This window comes from Sapajus apella, unplaced genomic scaffold, assembly GCF_009761245.1.
Source record: "Sapajus apella isolate SASKATOON/1434 unplaced genomic scaffold, GSC_monkey_1.0 scaffold91, whole genome shotgun sequence".
Classification (NCBI taxonomy): Eukaryota; Metazoa; Chordata; class Mammalia; order Primates; family Cebidae; genus Sapajus; species Sapajus apella.
In genome coordinates this window covers 7,170,587-7,198,267 of record NW_022437031.1, presented here as the reverse complement: position 1 = coordinate 7,198,267, position 27,681 = coordinate 7,170,587, and the positions used below count along the sequence as shown (strand labels likewise).

At 42.8% G+C, this 27,681-nt stretch overlaps 1 protein-coding gene across 1 annotated transcript; it reads right to left on the bottom strand.

Moving 5' to 3' along the window:
• DGAT2L6 (diacylglycerol O-acyltransferase 2 like 6) lies at window positions 1–26,575 on the bottom strand. Its single transcript, XM_032255852.1, has 7 exons — window positions 26,394–26,575; window positions 6,325–6,435; window positions 5,837–5,907; window positions 5,291–5,495; window positions 3,689–3,863; window positions 946–1,157; window positions 1–516 (listed from the first exon to the last, which is right to left on the bottom strand). Exons 1-7 carry the CDS (start codon window positions 26,476–26,478, stop codon window positions 362–364), a joined length of 1,014 nt encoding a protein of 337 aa, XP_032111743.1. The 5' UTR covers window positions 26,479–26,575; the 3' UTR covers window positions 1–361.
• Window positions 26,576–27,681: the final 1,106 nt, after the last annotated feature.

The window sequence follows — 27,681 nt, the reverse complement described above, 5'->3', positions numbered from 1 at the left end:
GGGCACAGTATTCTTGTGATCAGAGAGTTGGCTGGAGTGATTCATAAAACTCCCAAACTGGGTTGTTGCCCTAGAATAACCAGTGGTGATAGAGCCAACTTCTCTGGCTGACCAGCCCTCCCCAGTCCTCCACTGCCCCTCTGGGTTTCTCCTAAGCCTGCCTTAGCCACTTGGGAGAGGACTGTATTGCTAGAACTAATAATTTCCAAGCCAGAAATTATTTAATAAATGAGAGTTCTAGAAATAGGATGTAAGCTCTCTCATCCTTACAGTCCTTCCCTCTCCCCGAATTCTTCTTTTCCCATGGCTCTTCTTGGATCCCATGGCTTTAGGGGTTTATTAATGGGGAATGTGGATCCTGCTATATAATTGTCAGCTCTTGGGTCTCGGGGAGGCCATATTCGACTTTGTGTTGGTCAAAGAGCTTGCGCAGGGCACTGATGTAGAGTGCATGATACTTGTCCACTGTCTTCTGGTTTGGCCTCTCAATCTTGGGAATTGGCAGGGGCTCCCCAACTATGAAAAAAGAGACAAACATCAGAGTCCCCCCCTCAATTCGGACTACCCATCCCTCACTGGGAGCCACGTACTGAAACTCAGCATCTGGCTTTCCTCCCCTTCCTTCATTCTTACCCTTTGCTCCAGCCTCATCCTGGTGGTTTTTCTCTGATCATCTAATCAAACCCATGCTCAAGAGAGTACAAGCAAGCTCAGGAGAGTGGTGACAGAATGTGTGTGAATGGTGATGCTCTTGTGGCAGTTGCCGATGTCACATCCATGAATGACCACAACTCTTATCTGTTTAGTTGTCCTGACCACCCTGCTCTCAACCACACCCATTACCCATCCCAGATGTGAGTTTGGCCCCATGGACTTGATGGATGACTTAAAGGGTGTGGGAAGTGAATGAGGAGCCAGGCCATCTGGAGATACTGGAAAGCTCACCAACAGTAGTAATGGGCCGATTGAAAGGCAGGAAGCCCCAGGATCCACGAGTGAAGCCCCGGCCATGGAAGGTACAGAAATTTAGTCCCAAGATTTTTTTGACTGTGTCCTGTAAGGTTTTTTGGAAGAACCTTAGCCACGTGCCCTCAGGGAAGGTCTCCTGATTGAAAACCTCATTCTCACCAAAGGAATAGGAAGGGACAAGGTATGCCCTGCAAAGAGAGGAACAGGAGTGTGAGCTCTCTGAGGAAGCTCCCCAGAAAAATCCTCGCTAAGGTGAGAAACCTTTCCAACTTCCCCACTGTAGAACAAGAACCTAAGCACCCAAACATCTCTAGCCACATGTCCCATTCCTGCCATGCCCCACTCTCCAGCTGAACTCTCTGAGGGCACCTGCTGCTCTGCCTTCTCCTATGATAGGAAGAAACTAATCTCAAAAGCTCTGTCTTCATTGCATCCAGCATCCAGAGTGTTCTTTGTAAACTGCATATCTGGACATGCCACTCCTCTCAAATTCTTCTAGGGCTCCTCAGTTTGCACCATCCTGCTTCATTATGGCCTTCATGCTCTAGCCTTCCCTCCCTGGCTAGCTTTTCCTCTCCCCACTCTTTCCTTACAATCTGCTTAGCCATACTAAGTGCGCCTCGTACTCTGTCATCTAAGTGTCTTTGTACATTCTGTTCCCTCTGCGGAAGTAAGTGCCTTCCCTCTATCTTCATGTGGCTCATTCAATTTTGTGCTCAGTCTCAATTTCATCCCCTTGAAGAAACTTTGTTTGACCACCTTAGTTCCCCCAGTGCAGATTAGGTACCCCTCATCTAGTGCTTACCTCTTTTCTACACTAATACTGCCCCAACCCTGTATTACAGTCATCTCTTTACCTGTCCGACTTCCCCCGTAGACAGCAAGCCAATCAAAGGCAAGAACTGGGTCATATTTATCTTTGAATCCCTAGGCCCTGGCATAGCGCCTGACATGCCATAGGTCTTCACTGAATGCCTGGGGTCTTTCTCCTTTTTGTTCTGCCTGGTAGCTCCTACTAACATTTCAATTCACAATTCAGATGTTACCCGCCTAAGAAACCTCTACCCTGGGTCGAGATCTTTCCATAAATTCATGCTCACATAGCACTTTATACACATTTCCATTATAGTGCTCCATTTATTTAACAAATATTAAGTTCTTTCTATGTGCCAGCACTGTTTTAGGCCCTGGAGATTGAATACAATGGATTTTTAAAAATTCCATCTTCATGGAACTTACCTTTTTTGGGAGGAAGACAATAAACATTGAAAATAGCAGGTAAAAAATAAATGATGTAGATGATCTATAAGAAGATAAGTGTAACAGGAAAAAAATAGAGCAAGATGGTCAGATAACTGTATTGAGAAGAGACTTTTTTTTTTTGAGATGGAGTCTCACTCTGTCACCCAGGCTGGAGTGCAGTGGCGTGATCTCAGCTCACTGCAACCTCCGTCTCCAGGGTTCAAGAGATTCTGCTGCCTCAGCCTCCCAAGTAGCTGGGACTATAGGCACATGCTGCCATGCCTGGCTAATTTTTTTGTATTTTAGTAGAGACAGAGTTTCACCGTGTTGCCCAGGCTGGTTGCGAACTCCTGGGCGCAGGCAATCTGCTTGCCTCAGCCTCCTAAAGTGCTGGGATTACAGGTGTGAGCTACCACACCCAGCTGAGAAGAGACATTTGAGCAAAGACTTGACGGAGGTAAAGGAATGAGCCAAGCAGTCATTTGGAGGAATAGTGTTCCAGGTACAGCGAACAGCTAAAGCAAAGACTCTAAGGCAGGAGTGGGTGGCCTGCTTGAGGGACAGCAAAGAGGCCAGTGTAGCTGTGATGGAGTGAGAGAAGGGGGAGAGGAGTGAGTGATGAGGACAGAGAGGCAGCTAAAGACCAGATTATTCGGCATCTTGCAAGCCCCTGTAAGGACTTTAGCTTTTACTCTGAGTGACACGGGAGCCACTGAAGCATTTTGAGTAGTGACATGATCTGACTCATGCTTAACAGGATCATTCTTGCTGAAGCTGGGAATAGACTCTTGAAGGTGGAGTGGGAATAGATGCAGGAAGAGCAGTTAGAAGTGTCATAATCATCCAGGGAAAGAGATGATGATAGTAAGCCAGGGGGTGGTAGTCTAGGTAGTAAGTGGCTGGATTCTGCATGTATTTGGTAATTACATGTGCATGGGCCTGTCTTCTTCCATACTGGACTCTGAGTTTGTGAGGACCAGGTGTTACTTTTATGTCCTACATCCGTAGTACTATGCTTGACATAGAGTGGGTGTTCAATAACTGCTGAATGAATGCGTTCTATTTCTCAAACCAGATTGTATGCTCTTTGGGTGCATGTCTTATTCATCTTTTTGATCCTCACAGCATCAAAGCTACTGCCTCCCTTGCAGTTGGTGGATTCTCAGGGCCTCTCAGTTAACAGGTTGATATAGAGTGAGACCTCACTTTCCCAGACCTCCAGCCTCCCAGGCCAAAGGGCAGAAGGTAAAAGGTTTTCTTCTGCTGTTCTTTCTCCAACTTCAAGTAAGAAAAGTGCCCAATGAAATGTATCTAGAGGCCCAAACATGCCCAAGGCACAGTGTGAAGGGTAGACAGAAGGAATTAGAGCGAAGATGGGGGCCCTCTAACAGGCTTCCCAGGGAAGGGACCATTCTGGAGAGGGGTACAGATGGCCTATGGCACCCTGACAAGAGAGCACTAAAACCTAGGAACCCACCCTGTCTTCAGTGCCAACTTCACAAAACCTTTACGCTGCTTGAGGAAGAGAGTGGAGGTTCCTGGCCGGCACAAGAGAGCTTCAGTAGCTCCACCCACCACAACAACCACGGCATTGCCCGAGCCTTTCTGGGTCAGCAAGTACTTCAAGGCTGACCTACTCACGGGGCACACACCTGTGAAACCAAAGAGTCAAGTGGTAGAAAACACTTCGTGCCTGAGGATGGGGTAAGGACTTTTCCCAGGCTCTTCCTGTTGGAGACAGTTCTGTTTTCTGACTATTACTGTTTCTACCTTTCTGTCTCTGACCTTTGTGTCCTGGGTTATGACTGTCCTAGCCTAAGGTTGGTCCTTAGGGTCAGGTGTTTGCCTTGCGGGCCTGTGCTACTACAGTTGGGTCTATACTGAGTTTCTCTGCCTCCTACCATCCATAGCCTACTACATTTCAGATCAGTTGTATCTAAGCCCACCTCATCCCTCTCTACCCATGAAGCACAGCCATCTTCCACTCTGCCCAGGCTGACAACACTGGAGATCCTCTGGAGTTCTCTCCTCCAGAGGTAATCGAGACTAGCCATCACCAACCTGCTTCCCTAAGAGTGACCTGCCAAAGGGGAGCCATGGCTGGGGTTTCTGGAGAGTAGGCAGACCCCTGAGCCTGCCCAAGCCAAACTGAAATGTAGATGAATAATGGAATGTGAATAACACCCTGTTGTTTAATAACAATCATCTAGCTTTTCTCACTTCTGTCTCACATCTTTGCCCTGTGCTCACCTTCTATTCTCTACTGGGATGGCAGAAATTCCCTCCAGGCTTTAGCCATTCAGAGAGATTCCTGCTCCAGGGCCATGCTAACCTCAGAGCAGAGTAGAAGCATCCTCTGGGACTCTAGTGGTCGGTCCCACCTGGCCCCTCCAGAGAAATGCATCTTACCTTTAATGTTTGGCTTCAGTTGTTTTTTGGTGTCCAGAAGGATGACTGTTCGTCCAGAGAGAGGGACATTTGTCACAGTGCCCTGGCTTGAAGCTGACCATGGGGAAGTTGTTCTGGATACTCTGAGGAATGCCTATCCTTTATCCTTTGGCATTTTATGCAAGCGTGAAGGGGTTCCCAGGAGATAAAAGTCACGGACTAGGAGGGTGTTAGCTAGTATGATAGACTTCAAAATGTTTTTAAGACACCATGGTGTACAAATGACAGGCCCAAAGAGGCCAGCTGACATCCTAGAGAGAGCCTGGTGAAGTTTGCCTGAGCGATCCCATTCATACCTGCTTTTCCCTGCATTTGTGTTTAATTCTTGGCTTTCATCCTTGGATTTCCACTTTGGCATTGGTCCTGAATTCTAGCCTTCTGGTTCTCCCTCTGAAAAAAGTACTGGCGACTCTTATGAATGTTTATAACTTCCCCTGCTGCCCAACCAAACCCTGCTCCCAGATCTTGGACAGAAACTAATGCTTAGCCACATACTCCTGTTACTGGCCCAGGGTGCTCTGGACTCGTTTTCTATCATGTATGCTTCAAGCAGGGAGTGATTGTCAGGACTTATTGGGGTTGCAGCTCTGAAGTAGGCCAAAAAATAGAATTAATTATTTCTTATACTCACCCATTGACATCACATATTCTCGCACAATTGGGATCCAAAATATCCCTTCCAAGGTCCCTACAAAGGGAGTGATGGATGGGAAAATCCGAGCAATGCCAGTGGCCTCAGTGGCAAAGTTGATGAAGACACCGAGAGAGAGAACGCCATGGGGGTGATTGGCAATGATGTAGTTGTGTTTGGGAGAAAGGTCATGAGTCTTCACCAGCTGTTAGAGGGAGATTGAGTCAGAGCATTGGCTACAAAGGAGGAAGAAATGATGTGTGGACTCAAATCCCATCAGGTAGCCTGTTTCCCTCCAGGAGCCCCCAATCCCTGTTCGCTGGGATGTTGTTATTGTCATAGGAGTGCCAGGGCTCACGATGGTCAGAGAGGCTGCCATCCACCTGTCTCCCCACCTGCCCATCTATCTTGGGCCCTTGCTCTGCATTATGACTCTGGGTCTCAACATTCACTGCTGACCACCAAAACCTCTGAAAACATGGAGCTGAGTAGGGAACAAGAGTCTGGACAACAGGGACTGAGGGCACCCAGAAGAAGGGTAGTCACCTTTATTGGGAAGTAATTTTGGAAATACTTCCAGAGGGTCCAGTTTCGTACCCAAGCTGAACGCCTGCCACCTGTGGGTACAGAAGGGAAGGGAAGAGTACATAGGGCATTGTAGTCCGTCTACCTCTCCCAGAAGAGGAGAGTTCTGCCTGAAATCCTCAGGTCACAGGAGGGGCCTCCTTCTGACACCTCAGACTCTAAGTACTGTCCCTGAATCCAATCCCCAGGACATAGGAAGCCCCTTCTCCGCTAGAGCTGACCAGAAAGGTGACAGGAAAATAGTCTGAGGAGACCTCGACCTCATAATTCTTCCTGAGCAGCCTGGTAGAGACCTCTGTCCCTGCTGAATTTTGCTCTCTGTTCTCCCTCCCCTTCCTCTCCTTCTCCCCTACCCTGAGTTCTCCACCTCCCCCTCCCCCTCCCCCTCCCTCTGCCTGTGCTTCCATCCTTGGGCCAAACAGGACCACCATTGTGCCCCTGTCTCTTACCTTGACTGTGGGTGTTCCAGTCATAGGCAAGCCAGGTTAAGGAGAGCACAGCCAAGGACCAGAACTTACTGAACAGCAGAAAGTAGGGTATAAGGAGAATGGGAATAGCTCCTGAGGAGACACAAAGGGTTCAAGCCTTTTAGTTCCCTTCAAATTTTAGTATACCTCTCATAACCCCGCCCTCTGCTCTACACTACGGGAGCAGAGCTAGGCCGGTGTGGGACCCTTCTCTCCTCCTCCCCTCTTCCCTAACCCCTCACACTCCACTTGTCTCTGCTGTCGTCTAGGCAAGCCTCCAAGCCCTTGGATCTGGGTCTCCTTGATGGCCAAACTCTGAATTGAAGAAAGAGCAGAATCATGAAGCTGGGGTCAAAGGTCAGTACAGTTTGGTGAATGGGAAGAAGAGCACATTGGTCTGGTAGCTGACATCCCCATTCTGGGACCTCTGGAAATTCTTTCTGAAAGCTTGACCCTCTTTCCTTTGCTGAACTCCTAAGTCTGCATATTCCAGCAGGGAGGTTACCTGCAGTGTACAGGCTGTTTGATGCTGAAAAGTAAACACGGATTAAAAACCATTCTACTAGGCCAGGTGTGGTGGCTCTCTCCTGTAATCCTAGCAATTTGGGAGGCCAAAACAAGAGGACAGCTTGAACCTAGGAGTTTGAGACCAGCCTGGGCAACAAAGCCAGATCCTATCTTTAACAACAAAAAACATTTTACTGTGTTCATTTTGTTCCATTCAAAAGTGTCACAAATGTTCAGAAGGGGAAGTCTGTGTTTGTAAATGGCCACAGCAGCCAGTGATTACAAACATGATAGATCTTACAGCAGTGGGAATGAATTCCATTTAAAAATCTGCATTCATGAGAAAGAGAGGCTAAGTATATATGTGGTTAATTTAAAAAGACCTAGCTAAGGGAATGACTTCTTTGACCAGGTACCATGTCATGGCAGATAAAAGTTTCAAAGAAGGGGAAGAAACTCAAGAGTTACCTTCCAGCTCTTTGTCTCTTGCATTTTGGATGTAAATATAACTGGAAAAAGGCTGAGTGGACAGTGCTTTAAATAGTCATGTTATGGAGTAGAAGAAACCTTGTGCTAGGCTGAATTCCCCTGATAAACACTGGTTGAGATGGTTGTTGTAAGCATTTGAATTAGACAGGAAAGAGTGGTGGGAGGAATTTTATGGGAAGCCTGCCATGGAGAAAAGCCTTGATATCTATGCCCTTCATCAAAGAGGAGAGTAAATTTGCCAGTTAAGCTTCAGAAGAAAACTCAGATGAAGTTAAATAAGAATCATCACTAATTAAAGTTAGCCTAATTGTATCATTTCTTTTATATCTTGTTTCAAATAATTTTTTTTTTGTATCCCCAGTGTTTAGAAGAGAGCTTGGCATACAGTAGGTGTTCAACAAATATCTGTAGACCGACTGAAAAAGAAATAAGCAAATGTTTTCTCTCTTCAATAATAAACTTAAATGATTACTATTGGTCAGCATGTATTGTATTATTTAAATGTGATGTTATTTAAAAAGTGTAGATAGGTTAGTTGTGTGCCTTTTATCTCATTCATTTATCCACGAGTCCTAAAGGCAGTCTAAGAGCCCTTACATGGGCAACACCATCCCCCTTGTGGAATCTAGTGGAACTGCAGGTGTGGCCCGGCAGGAAACCAAGAACTTTTTTTTTTTTTTTTTTTGAGATGGAGTTTTGCTCTTGTTGCCCAGGCTGGACTGCAGTGGCACGATCTTGGCTCACTACAACCTCCGCCTCCCAGGTTCAAGCGATTCTCCTGCCTCAGGCTCCCGAGTAGGGATTACAGGCATGCACCACCACACCTGGATAATTTTGTATTTTTAGTAGAGACGGGGTTTCGCCATGTTGGACAGGCTGGTTTCAAACTCCTGACCTCAAGTGATCCACCTGCCTCAGCCTTCCAAAGTGCTGGGATTACAGGCGTGAGCCACCACGGCTGGCCAAGAACGTTTTTTGAGAGCAAGTTTTCCATACCCAGCCTGAGTGTCATCAGTGTCGTGCACGGTAACAAAAGTGGAATTTAAAGATATAGGAGAAAACAGAGGTCAAATGTGGAAGAGCTGAATTTCACTGAAAAAGAGTTTCGTGACCTAAAGTGAGGGTATCTGAAGAAGGAATGATGAAGAACAAGCATTTATATATGTGTGACATTCCCTAAGGTATTATGGCCTTGATACCAGGAGATGGTTCCAATTTCTCTTGTCACATTCAAGTGACGCGCCTTGGACAGGGTTGTCAAAGAGAAAGTTCACATAGGTAGCCTCCTAATTTAGTTTGTAGTGAAGATGTTCAAGCCATTCTAATATATGTGCATTGGTAGTTCATCATAATTTTAACTTGCATTTCTCTAGTAGCTAATGGTGTGTAACAGCTTTTCATGTGCTTGTCTGCTTTCTATATATCCTCTTTGGTGAAGTGTCCATTCAAATCTTCTGCCCATTTTTCAGTTGGGTTGTTTGTTTTCTTACTGCTGACTTTTGATAGTTCTTTATGCATTTTGGATGTAAGTTCTTTGTCTGATTATGTGATTTGCAAACACTTTCTCCTAGTCTGTGTCTATCTTTCATTCTTGTAACAGGGTCCTTTATAGAGCAAAAGCTTTTAATATTGATGAAGTCCAGTTTATTTTTATTTTATTTTATTTTTTTACAGATTGTGCTTTTGGTGTCAAACTGAAAGAACACTTTGCCTAATTTCATGTCATGAAGATTTTCCCCTGTTTTTTTTTTCTTTCTTTCTTTTTTTTTTTTTTTTTTGGAGACAGGATCTGGCTCTGTCACCCAGACTGGAGTGCAGTGGCATGATCTCAGCTTGGCTCACTGCAACCTCCTCTTCCTGGGCTCAGGCGATCCTCCCACTTCAGCCTCCAAAGTAGCTGGGACTACAGGAGCATGACACCACACCCAGCTAATTTATTTTCTTTCTCTCTTTTTTTTTTTTTTTTGTAGACACAGGGTCTTGCTATTTGCCCAGGCAAGTTTCAAACACCTGGTCCCAAGTGATCCTCCTGCCTTGGCCTCCCAAAGTTCTGCACCTGGCCACTGCACCTGGCCTCCCCTATGTTTTCTCCTAAACATTTTACAGTTTTCTTTTTTTACATTTAGATCTACAGTCCACTTCAAGTTAATTTTTTCCAGTTTTATGGAGGTATAATTGACAAATAAAAATAGTGTATATTCAATGTGCACAATGTGATGATTTGACACAAGTATACATTGTGTGATGATTACGACAATCAAATGAACACATCCACCACCATACATAGTTACATTTCATGTATGTTTGTGGCTAGAGGTGAGGACACTTAAGATCTACTCACTTAGCAAATTTCAAGCATATAATACAGTATTATTAACTATAGTCACCATGCTGCTATACATTAGATACCCAGAACTTATTTTTTTATTTTTTATTTTTTTTTTTTTTAGATGGAGTCTTTCTCTGTCACCCAGGCTGGAGTGCAGTGGTGCGATCCCGGCCCACAGCAACCTCTGTCTCCCAGGTTCGAGTGATTCTCCTGCCTCAGCCTCCCAAGTAGCTGGGACTACAGGTACCCGCCACCACACCTGGCTCATTTTTGTATTTTTCTTTTCTTTTTTTGAGACAGAGTTTCACTCTTGTTGCCCAGGCTGGAGTGCAATGACTTTTGTGTTTTTAGTAGAGACGGGGTTTCTCCATGTTGATCAGGCTGGTCTCGAACTCACGACCTCAGGTGATCTGCCTGCCTTGGCCTCCCAAAGTTGCATCTATGTTCATCAGGGATATGGGCCTGTAATGTTCTTTTCTTGCACTATCCTTGCCTAGCTTTGGTATCAGGGTAGTACTGGCATTCTAAAAGGAGTTTGGAAGTGCTCCTGCCTTTTCAGTTTTTTGGAAGGGTTTGAGAAGGATTGACGTTAATTCTTTTTTTCTTCATTTGGACACAGTTTCATTCTGTTGCCCAGGCTGGAGTGCAATGGCGTGATCTTGGCTTACTGTAACCTCCACCTCTCTGGTTCAAGCAATTCTCGTGCCTCAGCCTCCCGAGTAGCTGGGATTACAGGAACACAACACCATGCCTGGCTAATTTTTGTATTTTCAGCATGTTGGCTAGGCTGGTCTCAAACTCACCATGTTGGCTGAGCTGGTCTCAAACTCCTGATCTCAGGTGATCTGCCTGCCTCAGCCTCCCAAAGTGCTGGGATTACAGATATGAGCCACTGCATCTGGCCTGGCATTAATTCTTTAAGTGCATGGTAGAATTCACCCATGAAGCTGTCTGGTCCTGGGTTTTTCTTTGTTGGGAGGTTTTTTAATACTGATTAAATCTCATTTGTCACTGGTCTGTTTAGATTTTCTTCCTTCATAATTTATTCTTGGTAGGTTGTATGTGTCTAGAAACATATCCATTTCTTCTAGGTTACCAATTTGCTGGCATATGATTGTTCATGGTAGTCTTTTTTTTCTTTTTTCTTTTTTTTTTTTCCTTTTTCAATGATTATGCCATGATCGTGGGAGTCTTTTATGATCTTTTGTATTTCTGTGTTATCAGTTGTAATGTCTCCTCTTTTATTTCTGATTTTATTTATTTGATATTCTCTCTCTTTTTTCCTTGATTATTGTAGCTAAGGGTTTGTCACTTTTGTTTATCTTAGGGTTAGTTTATTTTTTTTTTTTCTATTTTCATGGGATGTAAAGTTAGGTTATTGATTTGTGATATTTCTTTCTTCTTTATGTAGGTATTTATCATGATAAACTTTCCCCTTAGAACTGTTTTTGCTGCATTCTATTTGTTTTGGTATGATGTGTTTCCATTTTCATTTGCCTCAAGATACTTTCTGATTTCCACTTTTAACTCTAACATGAGATAAGAGACAAAATTGCTGAAAAAAAAACTACAGCAATAATAATTTGTTAATGGATACATGATGTAAAAAGATGTAAAGTTAAAAGTGATTTACACACTACCATTGCAGTATTATGAGTATTTTGAATTTGATGATATATTTACCTTTACTAGTGAGTTTCATATTTTTATATGTTTTAGTGTGGTTACGGCCAGGTGCAGTGGCTCACGCCTGTAATCCCAGCACTTTGGGAGGCCGAGGCGGGTGGGTCACTTGAGGTCAGGAGTTCGAGACCAGCCTGGCCAACATGGTGAAACCCTGTCTCTACTAAAAATACAAAAATTAGCTGAGTGTGGTAGCCTACGCCTGTAATCCCAGCTACTCAGGAGGTTGAGGTGGGAGAATTGCTTGAACCCAGGGGGCACAGGTTGCAGTGAGCTGAGATTGCGCCATGTACTCCAGCCTGGGCAACAGAGCAAGAGTCCGTCTCAAAAAAAAAAAAAAATGTTGTTACTTAGTATCCTTTAATTTCAACTTAAACAACTTTCTTTAGCATTTATTGTAAGGCAGGTCTAGAGGTGATGAACTCCCCTAGCTTTTATTTGTCTGGAAATGTCTTTTTTTTTGTTAGACATGAGGTATCATTTTGTCACCCATGCTAAAGTGCAGTGGCATGCTCATAGCTCACTGAAGCTTTGAACTCCTAAACTCAAGCTATCTTCCTGCCTTTGCTTCTCAAGTAGCTGGAAGTCCAAGTAGCTGGACATCACCATGATTGGCTAATTTTATTATTTTTATTTTTGTAAAGACAGAATCTCACTATGTTGCCCCAGCTGGTTTCAAACTGGCCTCAAGCAGTCCTTCCACCTCAGCATCCCAACATGCTGAGATTACAGGTATGAGTCACCGTGCCTGGCTTTGGGAATGTTTTTGTTGTTCCTTTATTTATGAATGACCACTTTGCTGGTTATAGTATTTTGAATGTATCATCCCACTCCCTCCTGTCCTGCAAGATTTCTGCTGAGAAGTTTGCTGATGAGGTTCCCTTGTATGTGATGAGACTCTTTTCTCTTAATGCTTTCAATATCCTCTTTTGTCTTTGACTTTTGACAATTTGATTATAATATGCTTCAGGATATTCTTCTTTGGGTTGATCTTGTGTGGGATCCTCTGAGCTTCATGAATCTGAATGTCCATTTCTTTCTCAGGATTTGAGAGGCTTTCAACCACTATTTCTTGAAATAAGCTTTCTGTTTCTTTCTCTCTCTTTTTCTTCTCCTAAATTATGGCACTCCCATAATTAATAGATTCATTTACTTATTGTGTCCCATAGGTCCCTTATGTTTTCTTCACTCATTTTCATTTTTTTCTTTTTTTGTTTCTCTAATTGGCTAATGTCAAATTACCTATCTTTGTGTTACCTGATTCTTTCTTCTGCATGATCAAGTCTTCTATTGAAATGCTTTGTTTTAGTTTTCAGTTCTATCATTGCATACATCAGCTCCAGGATTTCTTTTTGTGTCCTTTTTATGGATTTATTTCTTTATTAAACTTCTCATTTCATTTATGTGTTATTTTCCTGATTCTGTTTAGTTGTCTATGTTCTCTTATAACTCACTGCACTTCAGGATGATTATCTTGAATTCTTTGTCAAGACTTTAATAGATCTCCATTTATTTGGGCTCAGTTACTGGAGCTATACTAGTTTCCTTTAGTGGTGTCATGTTTGCTGGATATTTTGTTATTTATATGGCCTTTCATTGGTTTCTATGCATTTGAAGGAGCAAATCAGTCTTTATAAACTGAATTCAGCAGGTTTATGGGAGGGCTTCTGCTAGCTCACTGGGTGGGTCCCTGGGCAGGCATGACAGGCTCAGGACTATGGCTGAGAAGGGCTAGAACCAAGTCATAGGGCTGCCTCAAGGTCTATAGCCAAGACTGAGGCCTGCAGGCCTGCCTCCTGTGGCATGGACAGGTATGCCTCCTGTCAGGTTCCTGGGTGGACAGGACTGCCCTGTACAGTTGAATGGAGCTGGAGCCAAGTTATGGGGCTATTTCAGGACCTGCTGTGATACCAAGGTTAGCAAGCTTACCTCCTATAAAACAGACAGGCATGACTGTTCTCATACCACAGCAGAGTGTGACCGGAGCTGAGTTATAAGGCTGCTTCAGGGTCTGTTGCTAGGACCAAGGTTGGCAGTCCTATAACTTGAGGCCCAGATGGTTGTGACTCCTCCTGGATGCCTTGGCAGATGATTTTGGTGGCAGAATCAAGGCCAAATGGTATTGTAGCTGAGTTTACAGGGGGATGAGGTTATTTTCAGGTCTGTAGTCTTTACCACAGTCAACAAGCCTAGGTGTGGGCCTGCCCTCTCAAAACAGCCTTCCTTGGCGTTGGACTCTACTAGAGTTTTGCAACATCATACATGGGTCCAAAATTCCCACAAAGGTAGTTTGGTCCATGGATGGTTGCCAAATTATTGTTGCTCTGGAGAGATGTGATAAACTTCCCATTTACCATCTTGTTGATGCCATTCTTCAGTTAATTTTTTTTTTTTTTTTGATACAGAGTCTCACCAGGTCACCAGGCTAGAGTGCAGTGGCATGATCTAGGCTCACTGCAACCTCCACCTCCCAGGTTCAAGCAATTCTCCTGCCTCAGCCTCCCGAGTAGCTGGGACTACAGGCACGTGCCACCATGCCCAGCTAATTTTTGTATTTTTAGTAGAGACAGGGTTTCATCATGTTGGCCAGGATGGTCTCGATCTCTTGATTGTGATCCACTTGCCTCAGCCTCCCAAAATGCTGGGATTACAGATGTGAGCCACCGGACCCGGCTTGAGTTAATTTTCGCAGAGCCTGATGTTTGGGTCGAGGTTCATTTTGCCACATATGGACATCAGATTGTTCCTACACTATTCATTGAAAAGACTTATTCATTCTCCATTGAATTCCTTTTTCATCTTTGTCAAAAATCAATTGACCATGTTCATGTGTCTATTTCTTGACTCTCTTTTCTGTTCTGTGAAACAATATGTCTGTTCCTTCGCAAAAAGATCACTGTCCTGATTGCTGTAGTCTTATACTGTCTCAAAATCAGATGGTATAATTCCTTTAACTTTATTCTTTCTCAAAATTGTTTTAGCTATTGTAGTTCCTTTGTTTTTCTTTTTTTTTTTTTTTTTTTTTTTTGAGATGGAGTTTCGCTCTTGTTACCCAGGCTGGAGTGCAATGGCGCGATCTCGGCTCACCGCAACCTCCACCTCCTGGGTTCAGGCAATTCTCCTGCCTCAGCCTCCTGAGTAGCTGGGACTACAGGCACGTGCCACCATGCCCAGCTAATTTTTTGTAGTTTTAGTAGAGACGGGGTTTCACCATGTTGACCAGGATGGTCTTGATCTCTTGACCTCGTGGTCCACCCACCTCGGCCTCCCAAAGTGCTGGGATTACAGGCTTGAGCCACCACGCCCGGCCTGAGTTCCTTTGTTTTTCTATATAAATTTTTGAATCAGCTTGTCTATTTCTACAAAAACTCTTCATGGAGAGCTTTTTAATTAAACTATTTTGAAAAAACAAGATTATTTTAATAAATTCCTGTATAATCTTCATGTATATCTACCCATTGTCAACATTTTACATTTATCTTTAAATGTAAAAATGTAAGTATATACATATATGTTTGTATTTGACATACATCACAGAGATTACAGCCTTTTGCATCTAAATACTCTAGCATGTATTTTGCAAGAACAAAGATATTCTCTTCCCTTATAGCACCCACAGTGCTATTATCAAATTTGAGACATTTAATATTTATGCAAAACTATTACCTAATATACCCTGGCTGTGATTTTTACTTGAATTGCATTATACTTATAGATCAATCTGAGGACAATTGGCATCTTTACTGTGTTGAATCTTCCAATCTGTGAACATGGTATGCCTCTAATGATTTAGATCTTTTATTTTATTCATCAGCATTTTACAGCTTTCAACTTATGAATCCTGAATGGTTTTTAGATTTCTTCCTAAATATTTTTATTTTTGAAGGTATTTAAATAGTATAGTTTTTCAAATTTCTGTTTTCAATTCTTCTCTGCTAGTATATAGAAATGTGATTAATTTTTATGTGATTAATTTTTATGCATGATCTTGTATCCTGTGACTGGCTAATCTCATTCGTTAGTTCTTGGAGGTTTTTGTTTTATTTAAAATAGAGTCTGCTGGGTGCAGTGGCTCACGCCTGTAATCCCAGCACTTTGGGAGGCTGAGGTGGGCAGATCACAAGGTCAGGAGTTCGAGACCAACCTGGCCAATACAATGAAACCCCATCTCTACTAAAAATACAAAAATCAGCTGGGCATGGTGGTGTGTGCCTGTAATTCTAGCTACTTGGGAGGCTGAGGCAGAAGAATCACTTGAACCTGGGAGGTGGAGGTTGCAGTGAGCTGAGATTGTGCCACTGTACTTCCAGCCTGGGCCACAGAGCAAGACTCCATCTCAAAAAAAAAAAAACATAGAGTCCTTGGGATTTTTCATACAGACTATCATGTCATTCACAAATAAGGACAGTTTTCTCATTTTTTGCAATCTGTATGCATTTATTTCTTTTTTTCTTCTTGCCATATTGCACCTGCTAGGACTTTTAGTATGCCATTGAATACAAGTGGTGAGAGTGGACATCCTTGGTTTGTTTCTAATCTTAGGGAGAAAGCATTTCATCTTTCATCTTCAAGTGTGATGTTAACTGTAGGGTTTTTTTTGTAGATGCTCTTTATCAGATTGAGGAATTTCCCTTCTATTCCTACTTTGCTGAGAGATATGATGATTAAATGTTGGAGTTTGTCGATTGATATGGTTACATGGGTTTTTTTCATGCTTAGATGGTTAATATGGTAGTTTACATTGATTTATTTTCAAATAGTTACACTTGCCTCCTTGAATAAAGGCCACTTGGTCATGATGCATTATTCTTTGTAATGTGTTGCTGGATTCAATTTGTTAATATTTTGTTGCTTTTTTCATTTATATACATGAGGGATCTTAGTTTATAGTTTTCTTTTCTTTTTTTGTACTATCTTTGTCTGATTTTGGTATCAGGATGTGCCCTCATAAATGAGTTGAGAAATGTTCCTTTCTTTTAAGTTTTCTCGAAGAGATTACATAGAATTCGTGATATTTCCTCTGTAAAATGTTTGGTAGAATTTTCTGTTGAAACCATCTGGGTCTGAAAATCTCCTTTTGGAAGGGTTTTAAACTGCTAAAATTAAGATTAAATTAAAATTGTTTAATAGTGATGGGTTATTTATCTCATGTTGAGTGAGTTTTGATCGATTGTGGTTGTCAAGGAGGCCTCCAAATATAATTGCTAACTTGTCTATTTTTCTTTTCAGTGCCATCAGTTTTTGCATCACATATTTTGAAACTCTATCATCTGATGCATGCACATTTAGAATAGTTGTTTTCTTGGTGAATCAGGCCTTTTATCATTATATAATGTCTCTCTTTATCCCTGATCCTGACTTTAAAATTAAAGTTAAACCTGTATAGCCTCAAATTGCTAATGATTACTAGCTTAAGTTAAAAATGGTACCAATATGACCTAAATGGGTCCTTTCTTCAAATCATCTCTGATTCTTCTCACTTGCTCACTTACCCCATAGATTAATAGCCAATATCTATTGTGCACTTATGTAAAACTGTTTCACATGGCATATTTTATTTAATCTTCATAAAGACCCCATGGAAACAGTAATCATTATCATTTTGTGGATTAGGACCTCAGGTTCAGAGTGGTTAAATAGTTCCAAGGTTACATTAGGAGGTGAGTGAGCCAGGGCTGAGAACCAAGATCATCTTACTCCAGACTGAACCCTTAACCACTAAGCTCTAGCTGTTACTTCCCTTTTAGTCAGGTACCAATTCTTGCCAGTTCTGCCTTGCAGATATCTTTCAAATTATTCTATTTTCCACCTCCATGCTACCACTTGGTCAAAGCTACCATTATCTCTCACCTAGATGACCACCAGTGTGTTCTAAATAGGCTGCGGGCTTCCATTTGAGCCATAATGCAGTCAGTGCATTAAATGCAAGTCTGTCTCTGTCACTCTATAGAATGTAGCCAAGGACATGGCTGGTTTGTCAAAGAGGCGTATTTGTGGCTTTATGATTACTTATTGTATTTAAGTTAACTATAAATATAAGAACCTGTGGGAGTATATGGTAATTTAACAATTCAGCAATTAACATGGTTTCCTGAGGCCCTTAGGATCAAGTCCGGTTTCCTAACCCTGGTTTAGAAGGGTTAGGAGATCTTGATGATCTAGCCCTTGGCCGCCACCTTGTTCATTGCATTCCACCATACTGTTCTTTCAGCTCCTTCAAGAGCTGTCTAGCTTCAGGGCTTCTCTGCATGCAAACCCCTTTTTCCTGGAAAACTCTTCAGCTTTTTGTCTGACTAGTTCCTATTCATGTTTCAGGTCTCAAGATCAATGTCATAGGTTCAATATTTTTAGGCCATCTTTGACTTCTTTCCCTTTCCGCAAAAACCTCTCCTATCAATCTTCCTGCCTGTGTCCCCATTGCTACTGCTATGGTCCAGGACTTGCTTTTTTCTAGTCTGGACCGTAGCCTTTTGTCTGCTCTTTAGCCATTGGTTTCTTCCCCTCCAATCCATTTTCCACGCTACTGCCAGACATTTTTAAGAAGCACAATCACATAATGTTGTTTGGTTTCTCCAAAATCATTAATATGTTCCCACTGCTGACAGAATAAAGTCTGAACACATTGGCTTTGGTATTCAAGGCCCTCACTGGCCTAGCCCCATATATCTTCCTAGCCTCATGTCTCAGTACCTGTACTCACACTCCTTATGCTGCAGCCTAGTGTTTCTCAAAGTGTTTCTCAGCCTAGTGTTCCCATACCCTTAGGGACATTAGATGATCCAAGGTGGTGTATGGATGAAAAGTTATGCATAGAGAATAAAAACAAATTCATGGTAGCAATATAAAGTTTCCTGTTAAAATACATTAATTTAGGCTACAGAGATGAATTAATTTGAAGGAAAAGTACGTTAAGTAATAATAGCATAGGTGGTACATAGCTGTGGAAAGAGTCAGAAGGTTGGACACAGATGGCTGAAGTATAGGAAACAGGGGCCTGACTACCTTTGTCTACTTCCCATTTTGCCAGCTCACCGTATAATTCACATGTCTGTGCCTTTGATGATGGCGTTCCCTTATTTTTATTACTCTCTTCCCAACTTTCTGCTTATCAAAATTCTCTCAGGCTTTAAGGTTTAGCTCAAATGACACTTCCTTGTGATACCTTTGCTCATCTCCCGGTCAAATTAAGGACTCCCTCCTCTGTACACCCCTAAGACATTACTCGTGTTTCTATCTGGCTCTGGTTCATTTTGTTTGATTGTGTAATTAGTACCTCATATGTCTGTCCATCTCCCTATTAGACAGTAAGCTCCTTAAAAACAGCCTTCAGCACAGTGCCAAGCACAGAGAGAAAGCTTATGATAAATGTTCATTACATTGAATTGCAGTAAAGGAAGAAGTTCAAAATTCTCCAAGCTGTAGGTGAAAGTTAATAGGAAGAGAAACCACCAATGACTTATTCCAAACAAGGAAAGGTCTTCTGAAGTTATAAGGTGTGCATGTGTGTGTAAGGATATAGGAAACCAGTTATTTCCTTGTAAGATGAAAACCTATCATTCTTATGGGTAGAAACATTATGTTTCATGTTTCAAGGCAATGACCTAAATCTGAATGTTGGCAATGCCTGCCAATTCTAGTCAGTTGGTTCAGTGCCTTCAGAGATTAAAAAAAACCAAAAACAATGGGTGGTTTGTCAAAAAGGAATTTCTGTGGCTTTGTGATTACTTGTTGGATCCAAGTAAACTATAAATATAAGAACTTGTAGGAGTAACAGATAATTTCATAATTTAATAAACATTGATGAACCTACCTCATATGAAATCTCTATGCTAAAAGCCATGGGGACAGGGTTGGGAACTGAAAAGAGGAGGATGAAGGGAGTAAATAAGGAAATGATAAAAATAATGCAAGCATGGTCCTTGATACCATGTATTAAGCATTTGTTGTGAAACAGCACTCTGTTCAGCACTTAATGTATATTATCTTATTTAATGCTCTTGTAATCCTCATCGGTAGATAATTTTATTATCTCATTTTACAGATGAAGAAACTGAGAATCAGAAAGCTCATGTATCTTTACTCCAAGCTTCAGGAAAAAAGTAGATAGTATTTGTTGAATCTTCATTATGTGCCAATAACTATTTTAAGTACTTCATGTGTATTAACTCATATTAATAACATGTGGAGAACAAAATTCCTGTCTTCCAGAACCTCTGAGTTTCTTGTGGGAGGTAAGATTCAAAGCTGAATTTTGGAGGAAAGCTTGGATTTTTGTCAGATGGACTGGTAGAGGAAAGTCCTGCACGCACAAAGAAGAGCTTGAACGAAGGCCAAAAGGTGGGAGAGTCCACAAGGCCTGTGAGTTACACCATTACCTGCAAAAACACAGGCAGTATGAGGAAGCTGTGGTACAGGAGATGAAGCTGGGAAGGAAACTGGAGAGATTAGGCCTGATGCTGACGGGAATGAGAAGCCAGTAAAGGTTATTAAGCAGAAAGCAGAAGAGTAGCATGATTGTGTCTGTTTCAGGAAGATAATCTGGAATAACTGTGAGAGCAAGAGAAACTACAGGCAAGGAGATCAGCTAAGAGTTTCAGCATTCAGATGAAAGCCAGTAGGAACGTGAAATAGGCTACTATTTGACATACCGATTTGAAAATCACCAAGGAGGTAGAATTTTTAGCCCAACGCAGCTGATTTGATGCTGGGGTTATGGAAGGGGATTAGTGAAAGACGCCGTGATGAGGTGTGTAGGAATGCTAGGAATGCATCAAAGTCTAGGTCAGGCATGGTGGCTCACTCCTGTAATCCCAGCATTTTGGGAGGCCAGGGCAGGAGGATCACTGGACCCCAGGAGTTCAAGACCAGCCCAGGCAGCATAGTGAGTCTCCCATCTCTACAAAAACATTTAAAAAGTAATGGAGCATGGTGGTGCACACCTGTAGTCCCAACTACTCAGGAAGTTGAGGCAGAAGGATTGCTTGAGCCCAGTAGTTTGAGGCTGTAGTGAGTTGTAATCACACCACTGCACTCCAGCCTGGGTGACAGAGCGAGACTCTGTCTCAAAAAAAAAAAAAAAAAAAAAAAAAAAGGCCTCTATCTGCTTTATTTTCTAAATCCTAGTTATTATTCTTCCTGAAGATGCAATAAAATCAGAATTCAGAGGAGTGGTTGTCACTCCTCTGTTGATCAAGTGGCAAGGTTGGCAAGGTTGGCAGTATTTTGGAGCCTAGCGGTGGTTGGGCTCCAAGTCATATCAATTGCAATAGTTGAAAGGAAGAAAATTAACATGTATTGAGGATTTTCTCACCTCAAAGATTTCCAGAACAGCCTTGAGAGGCAGGTACTATGATGTTTCTATTATGGTTCAGGGTGAATGACTTACTTGCTCAAGGTCACATAGAAAATAACAGAGACTTGGTTGTATAAGATCTCGTAGCAAGTAAGTGATAGAACTGGTCTATCTGACTCTGAAGACAATGTTCTATTTTTATTTATTTATTTTGAGACAGGGTCTCGCTCTGTCATCCAGGCTGTAGTGCAATGGCATGACCAGAGCTCACTCTAGCCTTCATTTCTTGGGCTCAAATGATCCTCCCATCTCAGCCAGCACAGTAGCTGGGACCACAGGCATGCACCACCATGCCTGTCTACTTTTTTTATTTTAAATTTTTTCTGTAGAGATGGAGTCTCACTATGTTGCCCAGGCTGGTCTCAAACTCCCAGGCTCAAGTGATCCTCCCAAAATGTTGGGATTACAGGCATGAGCCCCTGCACCCAGCCTATTCTATTTTTTATGTATCAGAAACCAGAGAAAGAGGGCAGGCCCACACACCAAAAAAGGATGTCTGAGGGAGAGAAAAAAGAACAAGAGCACATTTAAAGATTTCTGCCGAGGAAGAAGCAACCTGGAAAACCGTCGAGTTAGTGTAAAGCTTGATCTTACATGAGATATATTAATGATAAGAAAGGGCTCCTATTCTCATGGAGCTTATTGGGTAGAGGGCAGAAAAGATAAAATGACTGCTACCCAGCCTATTGTTACAAAGTGTTCTAGACTTTCAGAGGTGATGTCGTTTTGGGTTGTCTGGAAAATGTTTCAGAGAAGATACGACTTGAGTAATATCTAAAAGGAGGTGCTGTCCCTGGATAGTCCAGGAAGAGCTATCATGACATCTTTCCAGTGGCAGGAGTAGTGGGAGTAGTAGGAGCAGAGGTGAAGGAGTGGGAGAGTACATTTCCTGTTTGTTTACTGAATGGATTGCCTGGAACATGTAGTGAAGAGTAGGAGGATGAGCTGGCCACCAGAGAGTGGAGGAGGGCTTTGAATGCCCAGGCTGACACCTTTATACATCATCACGTAGGCAATGGGAAATCACCGACTATTTTTGAGCAGGAGGGGGATGTAATCAAAGATGCTTCTGAAAGACTTCCAGGAGCAGGCAGTGGAATAGATTGGAGAGGGTGGAGATCAGAGGTTAGAGGATCAGGAAAAAGGATATTGAGATAGTTTAGGGGGATGGTGCTACAAGTCCAGAAGAGATGATGGAAAGCCATCCTCTGAATGAAAGCTGGTCCTCAGAGGGGCTGTCAGAGCCACTGCCTAATTCCAAGTACATGAATATTTGTATTCCAAATCTCTTCCCAGCCATCTTCTCATTCCTCTCTTCTTGCTTCCTCCCTCCTTCCTGTCCCTCGGCCTTTTCTCCATTATCTCTATTTCCTCCCCCATCACTTCCAGTAATGCTCAGTAATCAGCCATGATTCTGAATATCATTTGGGAAGGAGGGGAAGCACTGAGGGAGGCTCTGAGCAAGATACAAGGAAGGAAGGAAGGAAAGAAGGCAAGAAAGAAAAGGAAGAAGGAAGGGAGGGAGGCAGAGATGTCTGTATGAGCATTTCCCATGGTCCAGGCTGAGAGGATGGGGATACTGAGGCTTAGAGTGATTGCAGTACTTGTTTGGAGTCACACAGCTAATTGGCATCTAAGTCTGATGAACTCCAGAACTCACGTCTTGTTTATCATGCCACACTGATTTCATTTTCTGTCTCCCCTGATCTGTTCAACTCATATAATATTTTCTTATTCTGATACCCTAATATCACTTTGTCATGGCTCTTTAACTCACCACAGTCTGTCTTACATTATAGTGATCTGTGTATATGTCCAGCATTGGCACATAAAATAGGGACAATGGTTGAATGAATGATTGATTGATCTCTGTTGCTAGATAGTAAGGAGCCTGTAAGGATCCCACAGCAGGGACAGCCCAAGGGCTTATCATTAGTATTTACTCTGTAACTGTTGGATTGAACATATTTGAATGTCTTAGGCACCTCTGTGGGCATCACGCCCTGTTGGACAGTGAAGCTACCTTGGTAACCTTCAAGACCCAGGATTTGTGTTGTAATTTCTAGCATAATCACTAAAAGAACAGAAACAGGATGTATGGCACCTAAACTAGAAGAGAAAGACAAATGGAATGGTAAAGATAATCAGTCTAAAAGAAGTCAGAACAAATGGCCAACAAGCACATGAAAAGATGCTCAACATTACTGATCATCAGGGAAATGTAAAGCAAAACCACAATGAGATAACATCTCATACCCACTAGGATGACTATTATTTAAAAAACAGAAAGTAAGTATAGGTGAGGACATGGAGAAGTTGGAACTCCTGTGCACTGTTGGTGGGAGTGTAAAATTGTGTAACCACTGAGGAAAACAAGATGGCAGTTCCCAAAAAAAAAGACAAAACAGAATTACTGTGTGATCCAGCAATTCCATTTCTGGGTATATATCAAAAGCATTGAAAGCACAGTCTCAAAGCGATGTTTGTACATCTATAGTCATAGCAACGTTACTCACAGTAGCCAAGCTGTCAAGGCAACGTAAATGTCCATCAACAGATGAATGGGAAACAGTATGTGGCATATCCACACAAGGCACTATATTACTCAGCCTTTCAAAGGAAAGAATTTCTGACACGTGATCCCACATGGGTGAGCCTTAAAGCCATTATACTAAGTAAAAATAGTCAATCATGAAAGGACAAACATTGGAATAATAATTCCAATTATATGAGATACCTAGAATAGGCAAATTCATAGAGACAGAAAGCAGAATGGTGGTTGCCAGGGCCTGGAGGGAGGGGAAATTAGGGAGTTATTGTTTAATGGATACAGAGTTTCAGTTTGGGAACATAAATTCTGGAGATGGATGGTGGCCATCTTAATGACATGTACTTAGTGCACACTTGAAAATGGTTAAGATGGTAAATTTTATGTTCTAGGTATTGTAGTACAATAAAAATAACTTTAGGTAAAAAAAAATCCCATTTATTCTTTGGTTTTTTTTTTTTTTTTTTTGAGATGGAGTCTCGCTCTGTCGCCAGGCTGGAGTGCAGTGGCAAGATCTCAGCTTATTGCAACCTCCGCCTCCTGGGTTCAAGCGAGTCTCCTGCCTCAGCTTCCCGAGTAGCTGGGACTACAGGCGTGCACCACTGTGGCCAGCTAATTTTTGTATTATTAGTAGAGATGGGGTTTTACCATATTGGCCAGGATGGTCTCGATCTCTTGACCTTGTGATCCGCCTGCCTTGGCCTCCCAAAGTGTTGGGATTACAGGCGTGAGCCACCAAGCCTGGCCCCATTTATTGTTATGTGTTTCCATTGAAGACACATAGGTATCATCATGTGTCCCTAACATCCCCACTCCACTCTGCCAGCTCTTCTGGGACAACTGGAAACCAATGAGATTTGGGGGTAAAGGGGCGTTACATGGAGGCTAATCCTCACCTTCTTGGTCCCTCAAAGATCCAGTCGTCTGATATACTCTCTACTCTATATCCAGCAAGACACAATGTCCTTTGAGTGGGGAAATGAAATAGAGAAGAAAATATATGAAAAAGAATCATTTTCTGGGAGAAAAATGAGTACGTTTTAATTAGAAAAGCTGCCTCAGAAAAGCCTTCTTGGGTGGGAGAGGCCCTACACCTAAAAGGATTCGCTCACATAGCTCATCCTCTTTTGACCTCTTTCCCTTGCTCTCTCTGCCCCATCTCTGCCCACTCTTTCTGGGATCCAGATTTGAAACGGTTGCTGCCACCCCAATAGCAAGTCTCTTAGGACATTCCTGTGCCCCTCAGTTTCCTGGCTTAGGGCTGGAACTTATCAACGGGCTCTTTTTGAGGAAGTTAGGGAAATGCAAAGGAAAACAAAAAGAAACTATGAAAGTCCAGAAACAACTAAGTTTACTAACAAAATCACTTTCTTCTCTCGACATAGCTAAAGTCAAACCATCAACGGGCTTAGCATGTTTTGATTTTAATAAGGCTTAATGAGTCTGCATTTTGAGAAGGCTGTGGACCCCTCTGACAGTCTGGTGAAGCCATGGACCCTTTCTCTGAATAATATGTTTAAATGCACAAAACAAAATACACAGATTTATAAAGGAAACCCATTATATTAAAATTCAGTTATCAAACTATTACCCACAATGTGATATAGTAACATATATGCTTCTTGATGTATGCATTAAATAACCAGATCTAATGACAGTGCCAATAACTACTGGAATTTTGAAGTAGTCATGAACATAAATGAAATTTCAAGATACCTGCAACAACTGTAATATGAAATGCAAATCTCTGTGATGTCTGCTACTGACAGTCACAGGTACTCCTAACACATCGTGGTTTATTGCCTACATTCATCATTGAAGGAAATACTACATTTCAGTTAGAGGTTAGTGAAAAGAGAGGCAATTTTATTCATCCCAATTCAGAGACCCCCCCATCCACCCTGAATTTTTGGCCTATAGGACCCTGGTTGAGAGCAGGTCCTATAGGGTCATATAGACTCCCATGGATTGGAACCAGCTGTCTCCTACCTGTCTCATCCTTCAGGATGACATTATTTCTTCTCATTCAGTTTTCAAGCATACTCCTGTAATTGACTGCCCACAAATCCCTGGTTTCTGGCAGGGAAACTCTTGGAGCTGTCAGCCCATTTGCCCAACACTATTGACTCCCGTGCTGTGAGTCCAGTAAATAACTGGCTCTTTCTCAAAATTCTGTCTGAGAAGTCACTCGGGCAGTCCTCAGATTTTCCAGAATTCTCACCAGAATCGTAGACTAGAAAATCACCCTATACCTACCTAGTAACACCAAGCCTGCCAGCCACCACCACTTCTGCCCTGTCCCTGAATCTCACTCTTTTCAGCTAGTTCGTAGGGGGCAGCTCCTGAGAAGGCTGGGGTGATCTTTATTATTTTTTTTTATTTTGAGACAGAGTCTTACTCTGTCACTGAGGCTGGAGTGCAGTAGCACGATCTCAGCTCACTGCAACCTCTGCCTCCCGGGTTTAAGTGATTCTCCTGCCTCAGCCTCCCAAGTAGCTGGATTACAGGTGCCCACCACCATGCCCAGCTAATGTTTTCTTTTTTTTTTTTTTTTCTGAGACGGAATCTTGCTCTGTCACCAGGCTGGAGTGCAGTGGCGCGATCTCGGCTCACTGCAACCTCTGTCTCTGGGTTCAAGCGATTCCCCTCCCTTAGCCTCCTGAGTAGCTGGGACTACAGACGTGCGCCACCACACCTGGCCAATTTTTTTGTATTTTAGTAGAGACAGGGTCTCACCATGTTAGCCAGGATGGTCTCCATCTCCTGACCTCTTGATCTGCCCGCCTTGGCCTCCCAAAGTGCTGGGATTACAGGCGTTAGCCACTGCGCCCAGCATTTTTTTTTTAAGTAGAGATGGGTTTTCACCATGTTGGCCAGGCTGGTCTCGAACTCCTGTCCTCAGGTCACCCACCTGCTTCAGCCTCCCAAAGGGCTTGGATTACAGGCATGAGGAACCATGCCTGGCCTGGAGTAATCTTTAAACCAGAACAGATGCAGCCTCACTGCCGGCCTTTGTGCTGGCCAGATCCTTCCCAGAGGGTGGAGACCAACCAGAGGATCTCTTTGGAACCCTCTTCATTTGGAGATTAGCCATTCCTTTGGTTTGTTCCCTATGTGCTCTCCAGCCCTTGGGGTTCACTCACCTAAAAATATATAGACTGGGATCCATTGCAAAACAGAGAGGGTTTGGAGACCCTCCTGGAGATCCAGTCGGGAGAAGAAGGCCATGGTTATGGTGCTGTTCTGTTGTGGCAAGAAGTCCAACCAGAAGGTCAAAACTTCTTAAACCGAGTGGATTGTAGATGCTTTGCTATAATCTCTTATCGTGGAATGAGATTAGCTGCTGGGGTTTTGTCAGGCTTGACCAAACCTTTTCTCCACTGCCCCGCCCCATGTTCCTACCCACACACCAGGTTGCAGATCAGGCTATCTAATCTCCCCAGTCATATCCTTTCTCCACAGTGTGTTCAATTGTAATGAAGCACAAATGGCCCTGGAATGGCTCTAGCTGTGGGGGAGGGGCACCCTTGATAAATTAGTGCAGAAAGAGAGTAGGTTAGGCCTCAAATAGGACCTCTGAAAAGCACCCCACTCCCTTTCCCTGCTTAAGAAAAGGGACTTGGCAGCCACACTTGTTTCTGCCCTAGTGGTTATCCTTTGTCTCCTCTTGTCTTTGCTCAGAGTCATCTAGCCCACTGGGGTGTTTTTCTGCATGGATATCTATTAATAGACTCCTCAGATCCCTCTTTGTGCCTCTAGTCCCAGGGGCCCTGTCTCAGTGGCCAGATACCTTGTCATAGAGTGGGAGAAGCATTGCACAGAAAGACCTGGCTCCCACTCCCAGCTCTACCATGCTCTTCCTGTGACACCTTTGGAAAAAACTCCATCTCTTTAGAGCTCAGTTTGAGCATTCATTGCTAGAATGCAGTGTAGGTTAGGGGCACAGACTTTAGAGCCAGATAGCTGGGGTTCACACCTTAGCTCTATTGCTTATAAGGTGGTGAACCTCTATGGCCCAGTTTCTCCATCTGTAAAATTGGGATGATAATAGTACCTACTTCCTAGGGTAGTTCTGGGGATTAGATGAGTGAATGAATATAAAGTGCTTAGCACACAGCCTGGCATCATTTCCTGTCGTTACTACTCATTTAGTTCAAGTAACACATATTGAACAAGTAACGTGTTTCAGGCTGAGGCTTGCTTTTGTGTAATAGCCTTTGGAAAATGGAAGACAAGCCTTTTTTTTTCTTTCTTTTTTTTTGTAGGCAGAGTCTCGCTCTGTCACCCAGGCAGATCGTGCAGTGGTGTGATCTCAGCTCACTGCAACCTCTGCCTCCTGGGTTCAAGTGATTCTCCTGCCTCAGCCTCCTGAGTAGCTGGGACTATTGGCGTGTGCCACCACACCCAGCTAGTTTTTGTAGTTTTAGTAAA

Excerpts from the sequence above, each read along its gene's own strand:
- DGAT2L6 (XM_032255852.1), bottom strand. The coding sequence starts at position 26,478 with ATGGCCTTCTTCTCCCGACTGGATCTCCAGGAGGGTCTCCAAACCCTC. Across the intron at positions 1,158-3,688 it reads AAGTTGGCACTGAAGACAGG|GGCATACCTTGTCCCTTCCT; the intron begins GTGGGTTCCTAG and ends CTCTCTTTGCAG. Across the intron at positions 517-945 it reads TCGGCCCATTACTACTGTTG|TTGGGGAGCCCCTGCCAATT; the intron begins GTGAGCTTTCCA and ends CTTTTTTCATAG.